General features: G+C 48.5%; 1 protein-coding gene across 1 annotated transcript; it reads left to right on the top strand.

The window, feature by feature from the left end:
* The first annotated feature begins 1,981 nt into the window (after positions 1–1,981).
* Positions 1,982–11,374, top strand: TMEM268 (transmembrane protein 268). Its single transcript, XM_062011482.1, is given in 11 exon segments — positions 1,982–2,025; positions 3,947–4,047; positions 4,050–4,147; positions 4,150–4,276; positions 6,012–6,121; positions 6,656–6,763; positions 7,285–7,434; positions 8,112–8,222; positions 9,042–9,122; positions 9,974–10,159; positions 11,147–11,374. Coding segments are annotated over 10 exon segments (1,188 nt in total). The 5' UTR covers positions 1,982–2,025; positions 3,947–4,010; the 3' UTR covers positions 11,327–11,374.
* Positions 11,375–17,141: the final 5,767 nt, after the last annotated feature.

The raw sequence follows: 17,141 nt of genomic DNA, 5'->3' as shown, positions 1-17,141 counted from the left end.
TCTTGGAGCTGTGGCTACAAGATACCTGCTTGGATTGTGAAGAGAGCTGGTAGGATTTTGCTTGCCTAACAAAAGCATCAAAATTATGTCCCAAAACAAGCTGATCAGAAAACCAACACCTGACAGAGGATTGTGAGCATGTGGCTTGATGACTGCTGAAGTCAGCAAGAGTCAAGCTGGGAGACCTTGACTCTCTACAACCCAGCCTGCAGATCCATTATGTCCTCGGGCCAGAGCTGCAAGTTGAGGGAGGTGTTTGGCTGAAAAACTCTCAGGATAACAACTGCAAAACCTTGCTTTCCATGTAGGTTGGTGTAAGCTGCTGTGAAGCTCCCTCCTTGGTTCCTCTGCTACACATGAAACAGATGCTTTGAAAACCTCCCCAGAGAAAGGCTGTCAGTCAAAAAGTTTCTGAAGATTTAGTAGTGTGGAGCAGCAAACCTGGGATAACTCCCCACCTAAATGAGCAGGATTTTTCTTCTTGTTCTGATGGGATTAGAGGTTGATGCCAACATCAGCCCCTACACACATCTTGTTAAAGAGCAGGTGCATGATATGCATGCTGCAGGTAAAGTGTTGCTTTCAAGTTTATTGCCCCCACAGAGTTTTGCCTCGGGGGTATTTTTGCAGTGAGCTGACTGTTCTTTCTAAGCACTCTGCTGCTTGTATTCTGCCTCTGACAGCATCTTTGCATGGGTGGGAGGAGGAAACAAAGCCAAAGCTTTTGATGGGGATCGTTTTCAAAAGAACCTAAAGCTTTGCATGGCCCTGGCTTAGGTGGAGATCTGAGACAGTGACAACAGCAAGGTTTTCTCAATGCCTGGATGATGTTACTATGCAAGTTGCCAGTTTCCAGTGTAATGAGATCCCATGTGGTTAAGTGGCTTTGGAGTCAGTTCTGTTTCCTCATGGAGCCCTGTGATGTAACCAACACATTGCTCAGCAATGTCTGGAGCAAGCAGGGCTGCAGAAATTCATCCCTCAAGAGAAGAACAGCATTTTCTGCAGGAAGTGTACACAGGCACTGCATGAAGTTTCCTTTAACACCAGTTACTAAGCTATTTGAGTCACTCAGCTCCCAGCCTCCATGGATCCTCCAGCTTTTGGTGAGCTATGAAACCACAATTCCCATGCTAATGAGTCTTTTTTCCTGTGGTGTCTCTCAGTGATGTCTCCTCATGAAAGAAAATGACTTCTTCCAGATCTGAGTGGTCTGTATGACTGTGTGTCCAAGCCTGCTGCTTTTCTTCCAAGTCCAGCAGCTGGAGAAAAATCTCACAACCTGCCCCCCATATCAGCACAGCCTCTTGTTCTGAGGGGAGCTACAAGCCCCACCCTGTGTGTTACCCCTGAGCTTTAGCATTTACCTTTAGCTAAATGTACAGTGACCTGTTCTCAGCCTTGAGTCTTCCTTCTCCTCTCCCTGTCATCGATGTCTAGCTTTCACTAATATATTCACAGCAACTAATCTGATGTAACCTTGGGATTCGTATGAGTCCTGCCTGACTGACTGAGGGGGAGGACAGCCTTCTGTCTGTGCCACACTTCATTCCTTCAGGACCTTTGGGGTCCAGCTCCACCTCAGGTCCCTCACCCTGCAAAAGATGAGGGTAAATCCTGTGGTGGGATTTCTCCCATGACTGTGCTTTCGGTGGGGAAACACTTTTGAGGAACTCTAGAGGGTTAAAACTATGTTTCTGAAACCAGCCTAGGGGAAAAGTCACATGCACAAGGCAGATTTTGCAAGTTGGTGCTTGCAGCTTGGAGCAATGAGAGGGAGCGCGGGGGCGCGAGCTTCTTGCCTTGGGTGAGCTGTGCCTGATTAGTCCCTGGTCCTTGGGAGATGCAGGGAAAAGAGTGACCTTCTCCACTCTGGTTGGGGCTACAGGACTGGAGACCTCTGCTCAGGTGTGAGACAGTGTGGCACCTGGCCAGTGCAGAGTGGGACGATGGCAGATAAAGGACAGTGAGGAGGAGGGAGCTGAGCTGGCTCTCCAGGACCAACCAAGAGGTAAGCTGGAGCAGGTAAGCCTCTGCCAGCTGCTCTGGAAGTGAAACAGAAGGGCTTGCTGAACATTTCTCTGCTGTTTAGGGCTTGGAGGTATAAAAAGGTGGTTGTTAGCTTGAAGGAAGCAAAGTCACTAGAGAGACATTAACATTGCATAAAGAATAAGAAGAGATACAGAGACATAGAACCAGGGAGCACAGGAGATGAGAGGATGCCCCTCATGTTAACACAGGAGATGGCAGAGAAATATTTGAAGGGTATTCAACTCTAAAAACAGTTGCTCTGCAGTAAAAGGCAACAGAGACAAACAAGGTCTGTGCTTCACAAAGGCAAAAACAAAGCTGCTTTTGCAAATGAGCTCATCTTGGCTGGGGAAGGCTCACTCCTGCAGCTCTCCAACGGGCTGGAGAAGGCTGAGCTTCCCACACCCTGCTGCACTGTTCACTGCTGTCTGCTGGGAACTGGCTTTCAGAAACTCAACATCTAAGCCAGAGAGCCTTGATTCATCTCTAACTTAACATGCCAGTGACAAGTAGGTTTTAATTAGGTTTTCCTTTAATTTCCTGGGGTTTTTTTTAACTCTTTGCTGCTGTTTTGTGTGAGCTTCTCTGTTTTGTTTTTCATTTTCTCTTCTGTTCAATGCTAACCTGCAGGGATTGAAAGTAAAGGGGAATGAAGTGAGAAAATTCACTGTCTGAATCCACCTCTGGGGACTGGGGGTGTGCTCTGTAACTCATGGCTGCCTGTGCTCTGCACGTAAATTGCACTGGACAGCTGCTCTCCAGGTACAGCAGAATCTCTCCTCACCTGTGCTGAAGAGCAAGTGCTGTGCCATTCCCATGTACACACAGACACATACTGTGCACACCTCTTGTGCAATGCATACCATGGCTGGATTCCTTTAAGTGGGAGTTTCCAGCCCTCTGCTGGGGTTGGTTTTTTTTCTGCAATCAGAAGAACTTTTCATATTATTTCTCTTGCCTCAGTTTCCTGCCTGACACTTCCTCAGGCAGTGCCCATTCTGGCTTTGTGCAAGGGGGTCATTGCAGCAACAACCATCAGACAAAAATACAGCAATCCTCTTTGGAAGGAGAGTGGATAAACTCCTCCAGGGACCTTTATGCTAAATGACAGCAAGAGGCTCCTGGTGTGAAAGTAAAACCAAGTAGGGGTTAAAGAGTAAATAATAGCTTTGGAAAGCCAGTGCAGAGGCAGCTGAGCCACGTCACTGGAAGATAATTGGAAAGTAAACTTCAGAGTCTTCCAAACATTTGCTTTAATAGCCACCCACAGATCCTGGCAGTAGGTTAGAGACCTGTGTCAGCAGCATTTGCCTGGAAAACCCGTGGGCACGGTGCCTGCTGTAGGGATGTGCCCCAGCGGCTCCTGGCACTGCCCATGGTGGAGACAGGTAAGGAAAGCAGAGACCTTCAAGGGCTTTTCTGCTGCTGGATGAGAGCTCCTGCTTGCTTCTGCCTTCAGTGGATGCATTTTTCTTCCTTATCTGCACTGCTTTCTTCTGGAGTTGAGGAATTATGCACTGTATCAGTGAGCAGGGTGTACCACTTCCAGGGAGTGGCATTTACAATGCTCCACTTTCTTCTGATAAAGCCTGCTGAAAGCAATAGCCAAACGCCCTGTTGTCTTTGCAAGGAGAAATCCTCCTCATTCCTTAACCAACTGCTTACAAAACAGGAATATATAACAGTGTTGGGATAACTTAAGGAATAACTTTTCCACTGATTGACAAAATAAAAGGTAATTGCAGCAAAAGGTGAGCCTGTGCCTGCTGCACTCCTGGCTGGCTAACAACAACCTGGTGATAACATTCACAGGCAGCACGGTCCAAAGAGCAGAGTGTACCCAGGGAATCTGGGCTGTTAGTCTTTATTTACTGTCTCTAGAAGATCTGGGAGTTTCCTTTTTTACTCTTTTCAGGGCTAGAAAATGTCTCCTTGCTCATGGAAAGCAAGGTCTCAAAGAAGTCATCAGTGGTGGCAGCATGAATGAGGATTTCACAATCAGCTCCCTGAGGAGGAGAGCAGCTGCCTGCTGCCTGGGCTGGATCCATGTTTCCTAGCAGTAAAAGATAAAGCAGATACACAAACTGCTGAATTTCTGACAAAACAACACAGAATCCTTCAAGGAGAGACAGCTTCAGCATGGCCCATAAAAGTGAAGCTGGTGGAACTGAGAAAAATGGGTTATTTTCCTCCATCCTTTACTGTAAGAGTGATTTAAAGGAAGGATCCCTGCAGTGGGTGAAAGGTAAGTGAGCAACTTGTGGCTGGTAAAGAGAAAGGCAGTACTGAGTGCTCTCAAAATAACAGAAGGCAGGCTTTTTGTAAGATGCTCATTAACAGCATCTCATTTGCAAAAGTAACTAAACATTGTGGATGTTTCAGCATTTTGGGGGGGGCACGGAGACACTTGGCCTGTTTTGGAAAGCCTGATATATAGGGAAGCATAGACATGCACTTACTGAAAGCCAGGACCCTGGTAGTTCTCTTCTCTTGGCCTTCAAAACTCAACAAATCTTTCTGAAACTTGACCTGTGCTTTCCAAGTGATCATTTGCACTGCACCAGCTTCCTCTCTGCTTCACTACTTCTGAAACCACATGGGCTGCTGTGCAGAGCCAGAGGGCAGTGCCTCAGATGGCTACTCTCACTGAGACCTCTGAGAGGATGAAGCAGCCCCTGTCACTCCAACAGGCCCCAGCAGAGGTTGAAGGAGCTCAGCCCCTCTGCAAATCTCAGGTATCTCAGCTTGGTACCCAAGTTGCTAGACTTTGTGCCAAGCAATGTGCCCATACCCATGGAGAACAGGAAAGCTGAGCCCCAAGGCTGAGGCCACTTGGTCTGATTCTTGCTTTATACCCACTGCCTCCACTGCTCTGTGTCAGGAGGAGAGAAACCTCAGGAAACAAACAGCACCTTGTTATTCTGGTGGTTTCAGGTGCCTTTCTCCTTCCCTTTTTAACTCAATGCAATGTATTTGCTTTTCACTCCTAAGCAGTGAAGAGATGATGAGGATGGGGGACATAGGTAGGAGAGAAGGGAAAGGTGAGTGCATGCAGCTCTGCACAGCAGTCTGGGAGAGCACTAAGTAGCAGTGTCAGCAGGAGCAGCCCCAGAGGACACATCTCTGACCCTGGATCTGCAAAGGGGAAGGAGAACTGAGTGGATAGTTTCAGTGAAACAGGATCTCATCCAAACAAGACACTTCTTTAAACTCAATCTCTTCCTCTTGACGTAGCACAACTTGTGTAAACTCTAGATGAATGCCAGATGTGTCTGGAGATCACAGCTCTCCTGTGCCACTCCATGGCTGCTCTGCCTCAGCCCTGAGCAACCTGCTGCTCAAATCTAAGACAAGCTATCCTCACACTTTCTAAGCTCCTGACTGCAACTTTGGTCTCTAGATTACATCTCTGATCCTAAACCTAGTGCTGAAACTGGGAAGCTGAGAGCCTTGAGCTGAGTCATGCTGTCCAGGAGCACTTCTGGAGCAGAGACCTGGGTGCTGGAGGATCTATGAGGCTCATTCTGCAGGACAGCCCTGCCACATCCCAGACAATGTGATTACTGGAAAGCACTTTAATTTGATTGCTCAAAGTTGTTGTGGTGGGTGGGGTGGGAGATTTCTCCAAGAGGTAGATAGCCTTAGCAACAATGAACAGCTGAGTCCATTGGCCATTCAGTTAGGGATCAGCAATGATTATGCTGCTGAAGATCAGAGTATCAGGTTATTTCTGACTGCTCACTCCTACAATGTGTTTGGGGTTTCCTCCCTTTTTGTAGGTTGTTTCCTTACAGGGGACATCAGGCTGCTTCCAAAGCTTGTGTGATGTTCTTAGAAATATCCAGGGGGGGTTCTGGATTAATTTAAAACATATGAAGATGATCTGCATCCCCCAGCCTTCCCTTTGCCATGTGCTCCTTAGTTGCTGGGAGGAAAACCTATGCCAGAGCCATGCTCATGAGTCCTTTGGGCTCTTGCAGAACCTCCCAATGGCCAGGTGCTCATGGTGCTCAGCATGGACAACAACTGCTCAGCCACCTCTTTTGACATGGAGCTTTGTGCAGAGAAATTGAAGTCCCTTGGGGTTCAGGTAAGCTTCTCCCACATTATGTCCCCTGGGAACTCTGGATTAGCTGAATTAGCATAATTTGCCTTTGCACCCACATCACAGACAGCCTTTACTTTTCTTGGCTTGAGAGTTGCTTATTTCAACTCAATTTCAGTCTGTTCCCCATGAACTGCAAGTAAACTCTAATGATCTTGGCTTAAAGCTCCATAAAGAAACCCATTCAACATAGGTTTGGGTGTACTGCTTGAAAGTCACTCATGGGACGGGGCATCCCTGGGACAGTGGCTCATCTTGTTCTTTGTCATAAAGAAATGGCTTTTCTTGTGACCTTCCCTGCACTTTCCAGGGAGATATGACTGATAATGAACAGATCTTTGGTATGTGACAGCTGTATGGATGAGCCTGGGGGTGCTGCACTCTGGGAGGGTGCTCTGGGACACAGCTTTCAGTTGCAGTGCCAGCCTGGCCCCACGATAACTGCTCAAGTTAGTTCTGATGGGACAAGGAGCCTGGAGCTGGAGAGTTGCTCTAGTTTTCTGTTTGCTCCCTGAGCAGGTGGCAGGGAATGAGTGGAAAAGATTGATCCAGAACGCTGTCCTGAAGCCTGAAGTCAGACGATACATGTTCTACAACTCCAGGGCATTCCAGATAGCCATTGCTGTGGTAAGGACAGGGGCGTCTCCCATGGGCTTGCCATAGACACGCACGTGCTGAGATACATGAAGGCCCACACCTGGGGCTCACATACCCAAGGAGGGAGAGATGTTTGAGTGGGGAAGAGATAGTGGTCTTCTCATCTTAGTGTGCTCCTTTGGAAATCCCAGTTCACAGATTTTCTATAGATGGAGGGCAAGTTATTTTCTCCAGCTCGTTGCTGGTGGTGCTACCAAAGTGGGCTGGACAACCAGCAAATGTTATGTGTTGTGTCATCATTAGTAATTCCCTCCCTGTCTCTCATGACTGGTAATTTTTTTATAACAAACTAGAGCTCACTCAGTCCTTCTAGTCCCTTCTTACCTGTGCTTATGATTGGAAAGAATTTCTGTCCTTTCTTGCCTTCTGAAAATCACGTGTGACTTAATTTATAGCAAAGTGTTACTCTGGGAGAAGGGGCTGGCAGTTTTATTCTTCCTTTGACTTTTCTTTCATAGTTTTGTATCATCAGTCTCTTTGGCCTTCTGTAGGTTTTCTACATGTCTCTCTGGACAAGCATTTACTCCACAACCCAGCTGTGTTCCTTTGGACGCTACTGGGAAGCCAGTGTGCTGGTGACCCTGGCTGCTGTGGTGGTCACTGTGGTTGTCATACTGATTGTCAATCGTCACCAGAGGAAGGTAAGAGGAGGCTGAGTGTGTGTGGGCATGCAGCTCCTGGGGAGCAGGACTCCCTCCCACCAAAGTGCTGGGACCCAGGTCATCTCCTGGATTCGTATGAAGAACATCATTATCTGGGGAGGCAGCAATATTTTTACAGCAGGCCAGGAGATTGAGTTCAGACAAGGGATATTTTACAACCAAGTTTGGTGTCTTAATGGCCTAAAAAGTAAATGTTGGAAGTGACCATTGCAGAGCATGGTTTGCACTGGTGGGAAGTCATGGGGGCTCTGAAACAGAGCCAGCTCCTGCCCTGCTTCTGATGACAGTCCTTGCAGCCTCAGCTGTGTGCACCTATTAATAGCATTGTTTACTTGTGTCACTGTGGTGCTCTGGAGCTTGCAAGGGGGATGCACATTGGGCAGCCTGGTGTGTAGCTGACAAGCACTTGTGACCTTCATGGCCTTTCAAAAGTACAGATTGAAGAAACCAGCTAGAGGAAGGCTCATTGACTGCTTTTTAGAGATACCTTTTCTGGATCAGACCTTACAACAGGTCCAGAAAGAAAAAGGCCACAGAAGTTGCAATAAAATTATAAACCTGAGGTAGTCTGGGCAGGAGAAGGCAACAGCAAGATGATGGTAGTGTGAGAAGTAACCAGCCTGCAGCTGGTTAATTTTTCCTTCATTCTTTAACAGATAAATGTGAACACAGATGTGAGGCTGGCAGCTGTCAATGAGATCTTTATCAAGCATGGTTTAATACTTGGGGTTACAGATGCCCTGGATGGACCACGCAGCATCCTACAAGTATCCTTTCTGTAGGGAGTGGGTTGTACCTCTCCTGGGTAGCTAATGGCATGGAAGTATTCAATGATGTTATGATTCATGAGGATTTCCAGTGTGTGGTATTTCTAGGATGTGGTTTTTCTCCTATGCCATAGGAATTGGGTATTTTAAGAGTTTTAAGACAGCATGAAAGTGCTAAAAGGTAAGAGAGACAGTCTTAGATTTGCTGGTGGACATCACTCTCCCCTATACATACAGAGAAGTGTGAAATAGAGAAGGAACCAAGGCTGAAACACAGAACCAGAGAAGGTGGCAGGGTCTGGCACAAGAGGTCTGGCAGGGGTGAAATCATGAAGAGTGAGGAGGAAACACCTGAGAACCTGGATTACACTGTTGTTCAGACCAGCTTTCAGCTCTATCTATGTGTCGCAGAACTGCCTGAGTGCAGAAAACAACCCAAGTTGTTTCTCATTCTGCTCCAATGTCAAAGCTGTTTTAGCCCTCTAGCTTTTAGGCTGTTCCTGAATCCCTTTGATTATGGCAGCTTGAGTAGTACACAAGGGCAGACCTTTGGCTGCCTCCTGGGCTTTTTCATTCTCTTCTCCTCTCTTTCCCCTTCCCTTCCCCTCTCCCCCATTACCTTTAGGCTTTGCCTGAGCCCAGACTCTCTTGGCTTAAAATTAGCCCTGTGGTGTGTTATTTGGTTCTGGTGTCCTGAGCATCCCATGGGCACCACTTGCCTTTGCTCTTCTTCCTGCAAGATCTGTACTATGGTCCATAGTGAGGGGCTTCAGAGGGAGAAACATGGCAAGACCCTTTCCTTAACCCTACCCATCCCAGCTGTGGTTTGTGCACTTTAGCCCAGAGCACTGCCTCCAGTCCTTGTCAGCTCACATCACAGACCTGCAGAGGATGCGAGGGGTAAGTGACAGTGGGCACAGCCCAAGCTCCCACAGGGACATGTGCAGGTCCACCTCTCTGCCCAACTTTTGAAGGGTAGAGGTAGGCAAGGAGAACTGAGTGTTTGATTGTCTTCCTGGGCATCCCCTGCTGTGAACTGGGAGCTGAACAGACTGGGAGGTGGATAAAATCTGTCAATGCAATGTCAGCTGGTTTAGGTCCTGTGGTATGTGCATGTCTGGATAATTAACTGTACAGCTTTAACAAAGGAAAGTCATCAAGCATCAAGGGCAAAAGCTGAGAGAATGTGTCACAACTGAAATAACTGTCCTGCTGAAATAAATGAGTCTGAGGAATAAGTAAACACTGTACTGGGTTAACCATGTGAAAAATTTGTCCTCTTGGCCTTCAAAACATATTTTCCAGTATGTGGGTGTATAAATACACAAACACCATACTCTCCTGTACTTTATTGCCTTTGCTGAGCACTGCCATGGGATGAGAGGTGAGGGGATACAACACTCCAAAAATCAAGGCTGCCCATCTCCCTGGGTGAACTGGTGGATGGTGCAGGTTGGGGGATGGACAGCAACACACCAACTCATACTGGCTGATAGAATTCACAGGGTTTTTAAAGATAAGATTCTCTGTGCCAGGCTGTGGCCATTGCCCTGAGAACAGTCACAGGCACAAGAGGCAGCTGATGGCAGCAAGGCTGTGGGATGAAGATACCTAGTTCCAAGTGCTGGGCATGGTTCTTGGGTAATGCTGCTTTTTACCAGGAGTAAAACGTGTGCAGGAGGGAAATGGTGCCTTTTGAAGGCTGCTGATGCTGCTTGCTTTTTGAGACTCCCAAAGTCTTTCTTTTCCAGTCAGACTTGCAGCACAGCCTGGACCAACTCTGTGTGGTTACAGAGATGGTGGTTCAGCCTGACCTGGAGACAGAGGAAGAGGCTTCACATGAAGAGTCTCCTCTTTTATCCAATGCAGCCAACCTAAAGAAAGAGCCTGTGACATGCAATGAGCTGCTCCACCTCATTCCTGAGGGCCCACCAGAGGTAATGAGAAATATCCCTCCATGACAGAGGTGCTCAATCACCTCCCCAAGGCACCTTGACTCCAAAACTCATCCCAGCAGCCACCAGCCATAGGGACACCTCCTTTTTCACCATTAGGAGTACCTGGGAGTCCACATACACCTTCTTCAGCCCTGACACTGCTGAGCAGTTAATGCCTTCTGAGCAGCTAATGCTTAATCCTTGAGGAATTCATGCACTGGGCTTTTTCTTGCTGGGTCTTTGCAGGGTCTTTGCAGAGATCCAGCTCCTATGTCTGGGCTGGGGATGAGGCGTGACCATGTTGTCCCCTCTGTGGAACATGCCTCCAAAGATTTGTACTGTGCTGAGCAATGAATGTGGCAAGAAGCATCAGAAGGGATGATTTTATGGTTTTCTTCTCACTGTTACTGAGTGAATTTGGTGCAGGTGACATCCCTGAAGAAGCTCTCTGGCTGTCTACAGGAAAAAACAAGCACCAAGAGGCAGTGACAGAGCAGGCAGGTCCCCAGGCAGCCTGGCTCATCAGCCACCCACCACTGAGTGGTCATTTCTTGTCACTTCCCCATGGGGAGTGACTGCTGACCACAAGAGGATCTGGGACAAGCAATAGAACAAGAGGAAACGGCCTCAGGCTGCACCAGGGGAGGTTGAGGCTGGATGTGAGGAGGAATTTCTCTGCTGTCAGGGCTGTCAGGCATTGGAAGGGGCTGCCCAGGGAGGGGCTGGAGTCACTGTCCCTGGAGGGGTTTTAGAGCTGGGTGGGTGTTGCACTGAGGGCAATGGGCTGGTGGCTGATGGGGCTGGGACAGAGGCTCCACTCCATGGGCTGAAAGGTCTCTCCCAGCTGAAACAACTCTGTGATTCTATGGGACACTTAGACCTGCCATTGGCTCCTGTTTCTTTCAGACAAGGACAGTTGTTGAACAAGGGAGCAAATGTCTTCCCTCTTCCTTCTTTCTGCTCTGACAGCTCTTGTTCTCACTCCAGGTGATGGCCCAGCAGCTTCTGGTGATCTTCAGTGGATGCTATGTCCGGCTCCTGGTTACCGGCCGGCTCCCTCGGGCCGTGGCAGGGGGGCACCTGGAGCACAGCAACGTGCCCTGTCTCTGCCAGTTCATCAAGAGCACCATGCTCAGCACACACCACAGCTGGTTCATGGGCAGGTGATCAGAGCAGAATGGAAATGACTGAAATAAAAGCTGACCATTCACAAAAGTGTGAAGCAGAGGATGGTTCAGGGTGACTCTGCTCCTTCCTCTGTTGTTTCTGTCACAAGCAGCAGTAAGGCAAGATCCACCTCTTCCTATATAAGCAGCAAGACAAGCCTCAGTGTGCCCCAAGCCTCTGTGTGCCCCAGTGCTACCAATGTAAGATCCAAAGCATCAGTCTTTTCAAACAGTGTAATGACAGCAAATCCCAGGAGAAAGCCCACCACTTTCCCAAACAGCCTCCTTTCATCCTTCTTTACCTCTGGTTCAGCTTGGGCTGTCACAGGAGGGGCTTGGGCAGATTCCTTGCTGTGTCTGCAGTTTGTGATTCTGCTGTCCTTGCTCTCTGGGACAGTGTGGGCTTTGTTGGAGGGGGAATATGACTGAAGGCACCACAGCCTTCTGCTCTGTGGGTGCTGTGCATCACACCAAGGTGCTGCCTGCACATTAAGGACAACTTCACCACTTTACTGGGCATGGGGAAGGCAGTTGTACAAAACATCATGGGATTTCCACATCCTGAAGCTCTGAGACTCCTTACTCTGGCTCAGGAGCTGATTTTACCTTCATGGAAACTATCTGTATATAGACCAATATCACAGGGAGCACAGCTGGGTTTCACAGTGTAAAAACCCAATTTGCTGCTAGGATGCCATGGCTCATGCTCTTCCCCTGGTCCTCCATGGCTCAAAAGTGCAAGGAGCATACACACTCATACACAGTGACAAGCTGGGTTTTTCCTGCCAGCTAGAAAATGTTGGTAATGAGAGACTGCTCAGGACATCTTCTGTTGTTGTGTTTCTGTGTTGAGAGCAGATATAGGAGGAATTTGCTGCTACTTTGCAATTCCTGGGCTGCAAGTTCCCCCGCAAACGGATTCCTCAGAGAAAGCAATTGGAAGAAAGCCTTCAGGGGAAGACCACGAGGGCTTTTACCAAGAGCTGAAGGGCTGGTCTTGACTGGGGTTGCTGCTCCTGAGATGTGAGGCTCTTGCTTGGGAGGCTGCTGCTACCTCTGCCTTTATATCTGCAAATGAGCAAGTATCAGAGAAGAGAGGGGGGATTCAGGATTAGCCAAGGGGAAAGGTCATTGCTGAAGGGAGAAAGTTGGGGTGTGAACTGGCAAAATGCTCAGAAAAACCTCCTGATGGGAACCATAAGCAACATTATGTAAGCCTGAGGGAGTTGGGCCAGATTTAGGGCACAGAGAGCTCTCCATCACAGCCCATCTCACTGCAAGGAGGGAGATATCACTGCTGCCTCCAGGTCATCCACATTTCCCAGGCAGACCTGTCCTCTGCTGAGCTGCACTCTCATGTGCCCTGTCCTGGGGCAGCTTTCCCCGAGGTGCTTTAGAGCTCACAGCTGTGGGCTGCTCTGTGCTAAAGAGATCTGCAGACCTCTGCTGCCCTTGGCACTGGTGCAACCTCTTGCATCTACAGCAGCTGAGAGGCTGATGTACCTCACCTGCTAGAAAGGCAAAGGGCCAATCTCTCTGCTAGTGCCAGCTGGGCAGATCCTCTGGTTGCTATTAAACACTCAGAAATTAACTGCAGAGAAGGAGCTTAACTTCTTTGCTCAAAAGAGGAGTTTGATTCTTCCTGCTAATATACCCAAGTGCCTGTACTGTTCAGTGCCTCTGCAAAGTCCTGGCTCCTATTGCAGACCAGATCACTAATAGTCTGCTTTTCTTCCATATGCACTTAATTAAGCCATTAGTGGAGGGAGACATCCCCTCTCTCTCATTAAGGATCCGGCTGTTATTTCAGGGGAAAGGTGATGTTCTGCAGATTTTATAGGACCCCCAGGCATACAGTTCACTTTCCTCTTCTCACATACATGGGAGCAGCAGAAAGAGAATGGCTCAGCCCTATATCTTCCCTGCATGTCTCCTGTGACAGCCCTAAGCTCCTGGCAGAGGTAGGAGACCACAGGGCACAACCTGAGAGCCAAGGCAGCTGCTCAGGAATGGGCTCATGCCTGGATGCAGCTCTGAGCATGTTTGCACAAGAGTGAACTGGAGTGGCTCACCCAAACCAGTGAAACTGGTATTGGTGAGACAGATCTTTCCCATGCTGAGGTTCCTCTGTCTTCTCCGTGTGTTCTGTATTCTGCGTGTTTTAAATGGGCCATGAAAGGGCTGGGGAAGATCAGCAGCAAGGACAGAAATCTCACTGCCAGCTGGGGTATGTGGTGATGCATTTTAGCATTTAGCAGGGTGCTTGAAATAACAAAGGTTGCCCCAGGGAGGTGCAGCTCTGGGGAAATGGTGCTTCAGCAGGTTACAGCCACTCCTCCGATTACCCCCAGAGTAAGTCTGTCCTCCACTAACAGCTCCTATTTGCTCATCTTCTCTGTTAGGGGCTGAGATGCAGCCATGATGCTTAAAGGCCAAACCCAGCAAGGGAAGATAAAGCAGGAAAGAGAATAACATCTTGCAACTAATTTTCCCTACCATTGATAATTACTCAAACCATTTTCTCCTTGGCTCAGCAGAGCTGTCCTTTCCAGCCAGCCTGTGCCTTGCTACTCTCTCACAGTCAGCTCTGCAGTGGTTTTGTTTCTTCACAGCCTGGCTTCCCCCTTCCTCCCCTCCCAGGGGATGTTGCTCCAGTAACTCCAGCTCACATGCTCAGCCTGGTGCTGCCTTTGGGCAGGGCTGAGCCCTGCAGGATGTGGAATTCCCTGCCCCTCCTGACAGCTCACTGAGCATTGGCTTTGGGCAGTGGCACTGAGGTTTGAGCCATCCATGCCAGAAAGGAGGCTTAGTCTTGGCTGGAGGAGCTGCTCTTGGTGCTTTGTGGGTGACAGAGGACCTGGGTTTGAGATGTAGGGAGGTAAACCTAGTGCTGCTGTCACTAAGCTGAACTGGAGAGGATCACTGCAGCTTGATGTTTGTGTGTGTGGGGCAAGGGTGAAGAAAGGGATCTCTTCCCCTTCCCTTTCTGCTGTCTGAACACGGCAGGGACAAGAATGTCCTTCCTTCCCCAGGCAGACCTTCAAACACTCTTATACCATGTCATGTATGCCAGGGAAAGTAAGGATGGCATCCCTAGCAGATAAGATGTAGGCAGTAGCAGTGGCATTGGTTTCTCCAGGGTCCTTTCCTCACACCAGCTCTGAGTACAACTTGATTCTTGTCCTTGGGGTCACTGCAGACAGTTACTAAAGAAATGCAGATGTTGTGCATCCTTTGCAAATCCTTGCTGTTGTTTGTGCTTAGTTTGTATTCCCTAATTTCAAAGTCAGAGGAATTCTGAAAGCTTGTGCTCTGCCCTTTGAGCAGGGCAATGTACATCCCATCTCTAAACCAAGCACTCACTGCTTCTGGCAGCTTGGACTTTGGCTTTGATGGCCATGCCTCGGGATTACATGAGGTTGGCCAGAGATGAGGTTGATGGAGCACAGGTGTTGCATCTTATGGCACTGCAAATCAGCTGCAGAAGAAAGTGCCAGATCAGTGTGTGAGACAGAGGGGAGCTAACATTACTCCACTCTGCCCTTGATCATGTTTGGTTGTTCCACAGCAGGAGATTTGAGTAAGCTCTGATGCACTGGGCTGAAAGCTGTAACAAGCAGCACAGAAGCCTTTAGGTCAGCTCATGGGCTGTGTGGTGTTAGTGAAAGGCAAGGGCTTGAGCAGACATGATGAATGACCTCTGTTCTAAACCACAGAGGACTCCCCATCACATCCTCAGAAGCCACTGAAGCCTGCAGATATGACCCAACATCTGTATGTGTTTAAAAAACCAAAACAATCAAGAAACAACCTTCAAACCCCAAACATCCCCCTCCAGACCCCCCCTAACCCCCCCAACCTCCAATGCTCTCTGCAGAACCCATCCTTCCATTCCCCACAAGCCCTCACGAGGGGAATGATTGCACCACAGCCTTTGTGCTTGAACAAATAGTGAAGGAGGCTGGAAGAGTAAACTGCTCTTCTGAGGCTTTGCTTTCAATGGTTTGGTTTCCCCCTGCTCTACACTGGCCACGTTTCCCATGGCCATTCTCCTTTGCTGAACACTCACTGTAGGGCTGATGCTTTGGGCTTGCAGACACATCCCTCTAGATGGTGCTAAGCTAAAGAGAAAAGGCGGGTGGCACTGCCTCTGCACAGCTGATGCTGCCTGAGCTCTCTGGCTTAGGAGAAGGTCTCCCTTTGCTCCCTGCAAGGTGTCCAGGCATTTGTACAGGACTCATCACGTCTGTTTGTAGCAAATATTTCTTGGGCCCCTTTTCCATGTCACATTTCCCTTGCTGCAAGGGAAATGCACCATGATTCTAATCAGTGCAGCTGCTCCTATTCATGCACTAAGTCAGACAAGTTGATTTTTAGGGGCAAAAATCCATCATAGCTATTTTTTCCACCTCAGCTGGTTTTACTGAGCAGGACAACTGAGACTCTGTCAGCTGAGTCCTCTCATGCATCATTAGCAAGGATCTTAATTCAAGCATGGATAACATGATTTATTGAAGAGGGCCACAGAGGGACAATTCAGCCTGGCTGCCAGAGAACAGCAGGGATCATTGAGGGGGAAGGGGAGGTCTTTTACATCAACATCTGAACAGATTTTACTTTGGAGTCATAGATGGGCAGGAAATGAGCTGTTGAAAGAAGGATACTGAGTATAAGTAGAGGAGAACAGCTCTATTAACCTCAATACTACTGTACTGATGTAAAGCTGCTGGGAGATGAGGGGTGAACTCTCTCTATACCTTGTTCTGCAGAGGGAAAAGTTGTTCATACACACTGATGGTATCAAGGCACAACCTGCTGCTTTTGGTGAGGCTGCAGAAGCCAGCTCTTTGCACAAGCAGGCTTAGCTTGGCTAGACCCAAAGAGCATTCAGCTCCCATCCAGGTGTGTGACCTAGAGAGCAACCGAAGACGTGAGTTTTGGTGTCAGACCTGTTCCTGTGCAATTAGGTGCCCTGCTATTACTGCTTCCCTTAGTCATGGGGAGAGGCACTTACAGGCTTTAATTACTCCTTAATCTAGGTTTCTTGGCCTGAGCTTTGAATGCGGTTGCTACTGATGCAGTGGACAAAGACTGCTTTTGCCAAGTTTTGCTTCCAAGAATGGCTCAGCTCCATTTGTGATGAGCCCATAAACTGGATTAAGAGCTCAGGGACAGATTTTCTAGTATTTGAAACCCATAACCTGGGCTGGGCTTTCAGAACAGCTCAGTCCCCTTGTAAGCAGTGAATTATGGTTGTAAGTGCTCAGCACTTTGCAGTTTATACCAGGCTACTGTTGGACATGTTTTCTGTAAAGCACAGCACTCAGCACTCCGGGATCCTGGGGAAAGCAGGGCAGTTATCCAAGTGCTGAAGTGGGACCTGAGCTTTTCTGAAGAGGAGACTCCTCAGCCTCTTGATTTTTCTTCTCAAGAAGGGCAAGCACCTTTAAAAAATTAGTCATCAAATGAATCCATGGGCTGCAGGCAGCCTGTCATCCATTAGGACTCCTGATATTGTCCATGACCACAGAACAGTAACTTGTCAAGTTAATGAGGGAACCTCATCCCCAGCCATCGATCTGACTCCGTTTCAGAGCACGCTGGCTACAGCCAACTTGGTAACCTGTGGGTTCTGCAGATAGACCTGGAGGTACCTTCAGTGTGAATGAAACCATTTCCCCAGGTTTGTTGGTGAGTTTTACCCTCAGCATTGCCACACCTGGCCTTCTCCCAGCTCCACTGTCACACCTTTCTTTGAACACCTGCATGCTTAGGAGGAAAGGAGCTTGGCAAGATAGGTGTAGGGGTCTGGTCCA

Source organism: Colius striatus, chromosome 19 (assembly GCF_028858725.1).
Source record: "Colius striatus isolate bColStr4 chromosome 19, bColStr4.1.hap1, whole genome shotgun sequence".
In the NCBI taxonomy this organism is placed as follows: domain Eukaryota; kingdom Metazoa; phylum Chordata; class Aves; order Coliiformes; family Coliidae; genus Colius; species Colius striatus.
The sequence above is the reverse complement of the archived record's forward strand: the minus strand, read 5'-3'. Positions and strand labels throughout refer to the sequence as shown.